This window comes from Adiantum capillus-veneris, chromosome 15, assembly GCF_014529385.1.
Source record: "Adiantum capillus-veneris isolate H3 chromosome 15, ASM1452938v2, whole genome shotgun sequence".
Taxonomy (NCBI): Eukaryota; Viridiplantae; Streptophyta; class Polypodiopsida; order Polypodiales; family Pteridaceae; genus Adiantum; species Adiantum capillus-veneris.
Genome location: NC_140945.1, coordinates 38,772,998 through 38,783,728, shown reverse-complemented (window position 1 = coordinate 38,783,728; position 10,731 = coordinate 38,772,998). Strand labels below are relative to the sequence as shown.

At 45.7% G+C, this 10,731-nt stretch overlaps 1 protein-coding gene across 2 annotated transcripts in view; it reads right to left on the bottom strand.

Annotated features, from left to right (window-relative positions):
- LOC147440549 (uncharacterized) overlaps positions 1–10,731 on the bottom strand; it is a 58,335-nt gene that overhangs the window by 30,408 nt on the left and 17,196 nt on the right. For both annotated transcript variants that reach the window (XM_086530266.1, XM_086530265.1), the window contains exon 2: positions 5,456–5,585. In XM_086530266.1, coding sequence (XP_086386392.1) covers positions 5,456–5,585 — 130 coding nt within the window. The remainder of the gene's footprint in view (positions 1–5,455; positions 5,586–10,731) is intronic.

Sequence of the window (10,731 nt, the reverse complement as noted above, 5' to 3'; positions counted from 1 at the left end):
ATCCTGAAGACATGGAAACATTCTGACATAAAAGTGATGATGTGGCAGCCATCCAGTACAACATGGGTGTCAATGCAAAAATATTGGAAAGAGCTTCCAAAAAGCACAAATCGCAGCTAAAAACTTGACAATGTCACTCGTTTCTCCCACCTTGATATTGCAAAAGCACCAAAACATTCTTTTCTTTGAGCACCAGTTGTTTGTAAGAGAGCATAAGCCCTTAGGGCCTATAAAAGAGAGGACTCTAGGCCACTCTGTAATACAGTAGTTTTAAAACTCTCTGAAAAACGTGGCATACTCACCTACTGGGAGTTCCATATATCAGCTTGCAAAACCACGATTTTATTAATAAAGAAAGTAATATTCTAAGGACTGCCAACCTTTGGAACTAAAACTTCCCGAAGAGGAACTAAGCCTCTCTTGTGCTGACTGTTGAAATTCTTCAAGTTGTTATAACTAGTATGTGGGCTGCTTTGAGTGAGATATTGATGTGCTGACAGTATTTTGCTGAATGACTTTATGAGAGAAGTACTTCGACATGGGATCCCCGAAAACGATTACTTGCACACGACAGTGCTTGAGTGGAATGATTGACCAAATGACTGCAGCAATTTGGTCTCAGAATCTATGGACGAGTTTAATCGACATCAGTGAGGTTCGGTGCGGATCTAGATGCGATTGCTAAATACGTCGCCAAGAATCACGGTCCTAGATTCTATGTGATGTGTGATTTGATGTGATGTGACTGTCATCTTTGTACAAATACTGGATGTGTGTTGTCTAGTGCGTCGGTACTTAGAGTCAGTGTCTACTGAATTGGTTTATGGCCTCTATCTGTTTTGCAGGCGTAATCGAGGGCAATTACAATTTTTTTCAAGAGGGGGGTATGTCACAAAATGATGACGTGGCAATACTGCCCAGCCAGACAGTACGAACAAATGACGTGGCAAGTTGTACGGCGTGCTGACGTGGCAGTTGTTCGGACGCCCGTGAAACATGCTGACAAATTGCTGACGAACCTATATGAAATCCCGCTTTTTGGGCTGACTGCTAACGTGGCAACCTGGATTTTCGCAATTTGCGCTGGTGCTTTTGCTGGCAAATTTTGGGAGCAGTTGCTTTTTGGAAGTCTTTGCTTTTGAGTTGGAAGCTTTTGAGTTTCATTGCTTTTGGGGCTCTGATTTTGGCAAAAAGGGCCCAAGGGCCTCACTCTTCAGAGTATCTGAACGCAGAGTCTGAGAGCCGAGGACCCGTGGGAGTTGTATTTTGATCAAGCATAAATATCAAAGAAATACTGAAAGGGGCGCCAGTCTTTGGGGCCAATCTCTCTGGGCACGGAACTACGGCGGGACGTGTCGACCCAATTTTATAGTGTGTTGAAGTTGTGAAGTATTTTAAAGGATTCTCTCGTGTGTCGTGTTGGATTCTCGTCATGGAGGTGACCAACATTGTGATAGTGGTATTAGAGCACGGCCGATTTCTCTTCTATCGGGAAATCCGATCCTTCTTCTCGCGACACACATGGATTCATGCAAGAATCAGACGACAACTCCTACCACCTCGGAAACAGGAGGTGGTACGGAAAATTCAAGTGGATTAGCAGAGAACGAGTACGAGCCACCTCGGCCTAGGCAATATCAACTCATGGAGATGCAACGTCAACAACAGGTTGATGAGTGCGCAAAGCAGATGCTCCAGTTTGTCAAGGACCCATAGTATGCCAAATTTTTGACCCGGCACCCGATGAATGAAGTGCATACTCATTGGTATAAATCCATTGAGTCACCGATAAGACCGGGAATCAAGAAACCTCCTATCCCATGGATGTTTACTGAAGATGAACTCGAGGACATTGTTGAAAAACGAGTCAACCAACTATTTGGGTCAAAGGAGAAGCAAATGAAGAAATGTAACAAGGGAATTGATTTCTCTGATTACTTGGGCTGAAAATCCTCTTTTGAGATAGCACCTGTTGTTTGTAAGAGAGCATAAGCCCTTAGGGCCTATAAAAGAGAGTCCTCTAGGCCACTCTGTAATACAGTAGTCTTAAAACTCTCTGAAAAACGTGGCATACTCACCTACTGGGAGTTCCATTTATCAGCTTGCAAAACCACAACTTTATTAATAAAGAAAGTAATATTCCAAGGACTGCCAACCTTTGGAACTAAAACTTCCCGAAGAGGAACTAAGCCTCTCTTGTGCTGACTGTTGAAATTCTTCAAGTTGTTATAACTAGTATGTGGGCTGGTTTGAGTCTTTTGCAGTTCCCTCTATCTTTCAATGAATGTGTGTCTGTGGTGCTTAAGATCCATGATATGATGATGAAACTACTAAAGCTCCTCCCCTAGAAGTTGATTGTGCTTTTTTTCCCCCCCCAAAGAGACTCTTTTATTGAAACACACTTCTCAAGGGCACAACCTCAAGATAAAAAGTACAAAAAGCCGATACTCTCTATTGTGCATCACCTCCATAACGGTAGGGGGGGAGATGGAACGAGGAGGATTCTTTATGAGAGAGGACTAAAGAATCAATCTAAGAGTGTCCCTACTAGCACGTTATTAGCATAAATGTACAATGTGCCAATGCCACATCATGTCACAAAATGATGACGTGGCAGTACTGCCAGCCAAACAATACGGACAGATGGTGTGGCAGCTGTACGGACGCTCGTGAAACGTGCTTACAAACTGCTAGCGTGGCAGCCAATGCGGAAGCCACCAAAGTGTCAAAGAGCCAGAGCTTCGTCTGAGGCTCCTCAAACTAGACTTGTGAACACATCCTCTCCAATCTACCCAATGCTGCATAGGCTCTGGTCACTCTAGTCTCTGCTGCTCTCCTCGATGAAAATGCCGGTCCACTAAAGACCGCCCCAAGGTAGGTGTAAGCATCTGTATACTCCATTGTCTCATGGCCGTATGTGAATGCGGGTGCTTGACCTCCTGATCCACTCTGGGGTGGTATTAAACACCATAACCTTGGTTTACCAAGGTTGACAGACAAAACAACTTTCATGGGCAAACCTATGCAAAGCATCCAAGTGACGTTGCATCCCCTCCGGAGAGTCGGAGATCAACACAATATCATCAGCATATAACAATAGTGGAATCCATGTCCCTGCCATCTGTGCACCCTCTATCACAATCTCTCTCAATATAATCAGAAACCTCATCCACATACATACCAAACAGAGTGGGAGAGAGCGGACAACCCTGGTTCACTCCAATAGTGGAGTGAACTAATGGTCCCCCAAATCAGTTATGTGGGTGCTCCCATCTCCTATAGTCTGCACATCGATCTAGCTCTGGGTACTGTGTTAAATGCTTTGCGGAAGTCCACAAACCTACAATAGATCCGTCTCCCATGTGATCTGCCCTCCTCAATAATGGCTCTGAGTGTCAAGATGTGGTCAAGAGTGGAAAAACCTCTCCTGAAAGCTGCCTGCCCGGCTACGCGTATACCCTCCCTCTCTGCCCATCTACTCAGCTGTTGCTCAAGAACGGATGCGTACAACCGTGCCAATGTGTGTCCAATCATGATAGTGCGATAATTCCCAAGCTCCATGGGGAATAGGTACAATAGTAGATAAGCTCCAAGTATCAGGCAAGCCCTCACACATGGCACAGTTGAACATAACTGCTAGAAGCTCTGTGAGCAGATCCCTAGCATGTACAAAATGCTCAGCCACTAAGCCATCATGATCATATGCTCTCCCAATCCTCATCATATCAATGGCCTTCTTCACCATCTCAGCGGTGAAAAAAGCACATGTGTGTGGGTATGGATCGGGGGGGTCGGGAAGGGGCGGCTGTCCAAGAACTGTATACAAAGATGATGCGTATTGGCCCCAGGCCTTTGTAGAGGTAATGGCAGGGAATGGGGAGTGCTCATGAAAGAGTCGCCATGCCTCACGTGAGTCCTGACTCAAGAATAGCTGGTATAGATCCTCCTCTAGTCGAGCCAAAAATGCCCTCTTCTTCCTCCGCAACAGGCGTCGGAAGTCAATTCATGACTGGTTGTGAGTGACGTCCCCCAAAAGCACCTCCCTCTGAAGTCTGGCTCTTGTCTCGCGGCATTCCTCGTCATACCAATTGTTCTGGGGCATGCCTCCAAAATGCAGTCTCTGCTCACGCTGGGTGTGTGGGTATGCCTCTGCTGCTGCATCATGCAATGTCTGTGTCAGTATAGTAGTAAGCTCCTCCAGAGGTCATCCTGGCTCCTCAGTCTACAGGCGTCTATAGATCCCATCTATGTATACGGAGTCTGTCTCTCGCATGAAGGTGTAGCGAGTAGGGGCTGCTACACGTGGCCTGTGTGCTACAGTAAACTGGAAAGAGATAATCATCGACACAAGGGCATGATCTACTGCCACACCAACAGGAACCGTGAGATCCTGGATACTAGAGATGAAGCTCGGTTGTGCCATGACGTAATCCACTGTGCTGGCTCCATGTCTGTGCGGAAAGCACGTAAAACCTCCGACAGTGGGAAATCTCTGTAGGCCATTCAAGATGGCCAGTCCATGTGCAGTTTCCATGTCTATCAAGTGTCGTCCATACTCAGTATGCTCCACATCCTGTGATAGTCAACAGGCCCGTCTCTGCAACATCCAGCTCCCTCAGCATCTCGTCTAAAGTATCACTAAATATTGTCTGGTGGTGGGCAGTCCTAGCATCGAAGTCCCCTAGGATGATAATGTCACCATCTCTAGAGAACTCCCATATGTCATCATCCAAAATAGAAAAGGGAAACTGTCCTTTGGGTGGTGCATATATTAACGTACTTGGGGGAAAGTAGCAAAATCATAGCCGTCTCCAAGCTATCACTGCCTTCCGACCTGACAGCCTTGGCTCCCGTTTACAAAAATCTGCTGCTGCTTGCTGTCCACGACCTGTTATCCCCCGTCAACTCTGCACCAACCCTTCAATCATCACCACTCGCCGTAACACCATTACCTTGCCTATTGTTGTCGACCTGCAGAGCGGTCCTCAACTTCACCAAGGGGTCCACCTGCAACAAGGTACCCCTCAACAGCGCCCATCAGATCCTTCACCTTCAACTCAGCAAAGGCCTCTGGGTCATCAACCAAGCCAAGGGAGTATATGGAACCACCGGGGTGGATCTTGAGTCACGCCCCCAAGCACTTGCGGTTGCCGAATGAGTATGTATATGTATGTATGTATGTATGTATGTACACACATGCATGCATGCATACACACACGCGCGCGCGTGTGTGTGTGTGTGTGTGAATACCAGTGCTTCCTCACAACCGGAAAATTTTACTATTTGGACAACACACTACTTGTACAGAATGCTGTGCCATTGAGGACATTTGGAAGCTTCCAAGACCTTAATAATTATAATTTGTGAAGCAACATGAAAACCCAAAAATTGTCACATCTTAACATGCAGACCGGTCGCTAAAAATGAGACTGTATGCTGATACCTATAACCTTACCTCCTGCCAAAAGCAAGCCTCCAGTGAGCCAAAAACTTCCATACAGCCATAGGATGACTCCACTGTAAATGCCAAATATTACTAGTGCATATAAATATCCAGCAAAAAAAGCCACTGCTGCAGAAAAGACCTGTAAGAAAAACAAGTTGAAATTTTGAAAACCAAAAAATTAAATGTTTGAACTTGGTTAAGAAACAGACAGCTTGAAATTTATCACAGTACCCCAGAAAAAATTACAGACTTGCCATATACACAGCTATTGCCTTCCCCACCCGAAAACACCCCCCTAGGCACTCTCAGACCCAACATGCCCTTCCTCTGTCCCCCGCACCACTGGTGCCTTCTCTCCACTGTCTTGCTTATCCTCGATCAGCCTCCCCAATTTTCTTCTACACCCTTTGAATTTGCAAGGAAACTCTCTCAAGTCCTAAAACCAGCTGTGGTCACTAAAAACCCATACCTCATGGTTTATTACATCTTCTTCAGCTCCTACTTGTGGTTTCTTCAAGAAACCCTTTTCTTATCTTATTTAGCACCAGAGAGAACAGGTCAAGACTCGTGAGGCGGTCCAATCTGCACCTCTTGTCACATTAACATGGGCATTAATCACTATGAATACCTTACAACCCATCCATTCCATAAATTTAGTAATTAGCCTACAGACTTGGTTTTGAATTGCGACGTTGTGGAAGCAAATGTTTTGATTGATCACAAAGCAATAGGCATGAACTTCTTGACCTCGTCGCTCCAGCAGACTGAGGATTGGAGTGAAGTGAGAGCAACAGTCACCAATAGAGGCCCACTGCCGCAGCCCAAATCAATTGCAGTTGCCATCAGTTGGTGCAGCAGCCACAGACATGGCAGGTTGCTGCGTAGCAGCATTTCTGCAGCCAGAAGATCACAGCCACAGAGCAGAGTGCAACTGAAACACAATAGCAAAAAGCTAGAGGCAGAGGCGAAGCAGCTCCATAGAGATGCAGCAGATTTGGGAGCGTGGTCCTTTTTAAGGCCTAGTTTTGGAACCTATTAAAGAGAGTCACCTGCCTGAGTTGTATGGTGGCAGCATAGGCTGGATCAGACTACTGTGTGTGCTGATTCCTGAAGCCTTCAGCCAATCTTGCATTCCACTAAAAGTCTCCAAATGCACCGTTTTTTATAATCTTTCGGCTTTTGCTAGTTTCATACCCAGGTGGCTCCAAGAATGGCGCTTAGACACTAGCTTTAACCATTTTTGCACTCGAATCAATTGCTTTGTATACAACACATGTACCTTCTGCAAGAGGGTGAGAAAAACCAGTCATACCAGAGTGTCCAGCACATCAGCTTATTACTACCTTCACCATTCAAAGCAGATGGTAGTTCTCTTTGCCCATTTGAGATCACTTGTTCACTAACATTGGCAATTGCCCTCGAACCTCGTGTGAGTGTGCGTGTGCGGAAGCGTGAGAGAAGAGAGAGGAGATAGAGACAGAGAACACAAACGCTAGATGTGGGGAAGAGGGGGCGATCAGCCGTGTCACAAGACGGGCACCACGTGCCAATAGAAAAGAACAGACTGAACAGACTTTTAGCACTTCAATAACAACTGAACTGAGAGAGAGAGAGAGAGAGAGAGAGAGAGAGAGACGACACGCGACACGGAGTGGCGGAATTCCACCCCAGAGAGTATTGGCCCCAAACCTTGGCGCCCCTTTCGGTATTTCTTTATATTACTGCTGATTCGCAAAGTACAACAGCCGAGGAGCACCTGCTCTGCAATCTGTGCGCTAAAAAGTGCCAGAGAGGGCCCCCAAGGCTCATATTTAAAGGCCCAAAGCCTAAAAGCATCAAATATGAAAAGCTGACCCCAAAAAATCACTTTCCTAAAATTTTGGGATTTCCCTAAAAATCCGCCGCGAATTCCAGAACGTCCGTACAAGTGCCACATCATCATATTTCGATGTGCAAAGTCTTTTGGGCGTGTTCTGCTTTATTTTTAATGCCTTTATGTCACTTGGGGCCCCATCGGACGGGGTCCCCACAAGTTTGTAGGACTTCTTCTTCTGTTACTTGTTCTTCTTAGGGTTTCTAGAATTAGGGTTGGCAGGTTTTAGGGTTAGGGTTTCTAAAATCAGGGTTTGCAGGTCTTAGGGTTAGGATTTCCAAAATTAGGGTTTCAGCAGTTAGGGTTTTTGGCAGAAATTAAGGTTAGGGTTTTTGCTCTCGGGCAGCCACGTCATCTGTAAGTTGGCTCCATTCTTTAGGCTTTGACACGTCAACAGTTTGTTACATCTCCCCTTCTTGAAAGAGAGTAATCGTCTGCGATTACAGCATATCTGCAAAACAACTCAAGTTAGCTCAAAAATTTCCGAGGGATAATCAGCTTGCTCTTTTTATTAAGAAGTTAGCTTCTCCTTTCGGCTGTTTTGATCAAGGAGTTCGCTTCTCCTTTCTGCTCTTTTGATAAAGGAGTTAGCTTCTCCTTTCTGTTGTTTTGATCAAGGAGTTAGCTTCTCCTTTCTGCTCTTTTGATCAAGGAGTTAGCTTCTCCTTTCATCCAGATCGGAACTTTTGATATTCCGGCATAGTAAAATTAGCCATCACACCCAGACCGTACTGATCTTCCACCAGTGTCTTACCCAGGCAATCTCATCCAATTAGGAATATTCAGTAATTGGCACATCACAATGCAACAAAAATGCTTCCATATGCATGTTACAAGACACAACAAACAGCGCCGCTGAGCACTCCCCCGAGACAAACGGTCTGCGCTATGAAGCTACTCAACGACTACCTCGTCACTCCCCCCGCAAATAACCTAAAAAGGTTCGGGCCATGAGCTCAGAGGACTGTACAACCAAACGCTCCCCAGACCGCAATCTGCGTCGCTTGGAGGTTCAAGCATACAACCAAACGCTCCCCAGGCATCGGCCTGCGTCGTTCGGAGGTTTTCTAGCATACAACGAAACGCTCCCCAGGCATCAGCCTGCGTCGTTCCGAGGTTTTCAAACATACAACGAAACGCTCCCCAGGCATCGGCCTGCGTCGTTCCGAGGTTCAAACAATACCAAAACAGTATTTCTCACTTCTCCACCCGAGAGTAAAATCACCAATCATTGAAACCACTATCAAACCAGAGTCAAACAATTCAAATCGGCACCAAAACAGGTTCAAAACAGATACCATCCATTTCAAACAAATTTCCAAACAAGATCACCAAACAAGATCAAACAGAACTCTAACTTACAAAGCAATCTCGACATCAGTCGAGCTCGAAAAGTCGACTGACTTTCCATCTTGAAACCTGCACCAAAAATTAGGGTTAGGTTCCTTCCATGAGGTCGTAGCCGAGCACAACATGGTCCGTCAGCTCTTGGACAAACAGTGTTGCTTTGGCGGCGATGGTAGTCCCAAGATAGCAATCGCACTGAACCTCCAAGGTCATCTGCTCGTGAAGAGACATCTACTGAGAGATGTCGAGAAATTTCAAGATATAATCTGCTAGGATTTCCATGACAAGCATTTCAGGATACCCCACTCTGCCAGAAGTTGCACTCCTAAGGAAGATGTCAGAAACCATATAACTTCGGACAAAAAATTTTCTTGAAAGCTTGCCAAATACTTTGAGTATGTTGCTTGGTAGCTATCAATACCTGCATGGCACTGCCTCTGAGAAAAACAGTGACTCGAAACAAATATTGGATCCTTCTTTTGCAAGTGATCTTAATGGCTTATGCCCTGTAAGACATGAGTAGCGCGCCCGATGCGCGATGAAGTAAGGGTGGGAGTGGCTAACAAGGTTCCTCAAATAAAATTCCAATGATCCCTCAAAGAAAATTCCAATAGCTCTGTCTGCTCTTTTGTAGGACCGGTATGCTTTCAGAAAAGCACACGCCTGATGCTCTGATACCACTGTCACAAGACGGGCACCACGTGCCAATAGAAAAGAACAGACTTTTAGCACTTCAATAACAACTGAACTGAGAGAGAGAGAGAGAGAGAGTCGACACGCAACACGGAGTGGCGGAATTCCACCCCAGAGAGTATTGGCCCCAAACCTTGGCGCCCCTTTCGGTATTTCTTTATATTACTGCTGATTCGCAAAGTACAACAGCCCGGGAGCACTTGCTCTGCAATCTGTGCGCTAAAAAGTGCCAGAGAGGGCCCCCAAGGCTCATATTTAAAGGCCCAAAGCCTAAAAGCATCAAATATGAAAAGCTGACCCCAAAAAAACCGCTTTCCTAAAATTTCAGGATTTCCCTAAAAATCCGCCGCGAATTCCGGAACGTCCGTACAGGTGCCACATCATCATATTTTGATGTGCAAAGTCTTTTGGGCGTGTTATGCTTTATTTTTAATGCCTTTATGTCACTTGGGGCCCCATCGGATGGGGTCCCAATAAGTTTGTAGGACTTCTTCTTCTGTTACTTGTTCTTCTTAGGGTTTCTAGAATTAGGGTTGGCAAGTTTTAGGGTTAGGGTATCAGGGTTTGCAGGTCTTAAGGTTAGGGTTTCCAAAATTAGGATTTCAACAGTTACGATTTTTGGCAGAAATTAGGGTTAGGGTTTTTGCTCTCGGGTAGCCACGTCATCTGTAAGTTGGCTCCATTCTTTAGGCTTTGACACGTCAACAGTTTGTTACAAGCCGCCAGAGAGACCTACAATACAACCATATGTGAGAATATGATTGTGGATACCCCCCTGCCCCCATATATAGGTGCCCAAGGGGGAGGTAGGGCAAAGCATGGGAAAACCCCACAACCAAGCATAAAATGATATATAGGTGTCACAAGACGGGCACCACATGCCAATAGTCTTCTCGACGAGCTTCACGACATTCTTTCGCGGCATCCTCAGCAGAATCTTCCGATGCTGCAAAGTTTTCAACAATTTTTGAATTACATGTTACCCCCTCTGATGCCCCAAGTGGTACCTGCTACTCTGGCACCAGAAAGTAGGAGAGCTTCCAACCGGCAACCTTCTCGGAGTTTGTTCCGATCAGGGGAGTCTTCAGGAATATGGTGCAGTGTTGCCAAATTGGCTTTATCTGACAGAAAAATAATTATAAATGAATTATTGGATTTATAAGTGAGGGTTTTCTTGCTTGGAACACCAAGGGAATTATTGGAATTTTAAGTGAGAGGGTTTTTCTCACTGGAGACATCCGAGTACAGAATATTCCTAGTACGTCATTCAGAGTAATGACGGGAGCACTCTGAAAGGGAATATCTGTAAGGCCACCAAGAACGGGTACTTCTGATGCGTCACATCGGATGGGTGACAGGGAGCATCGGGAAG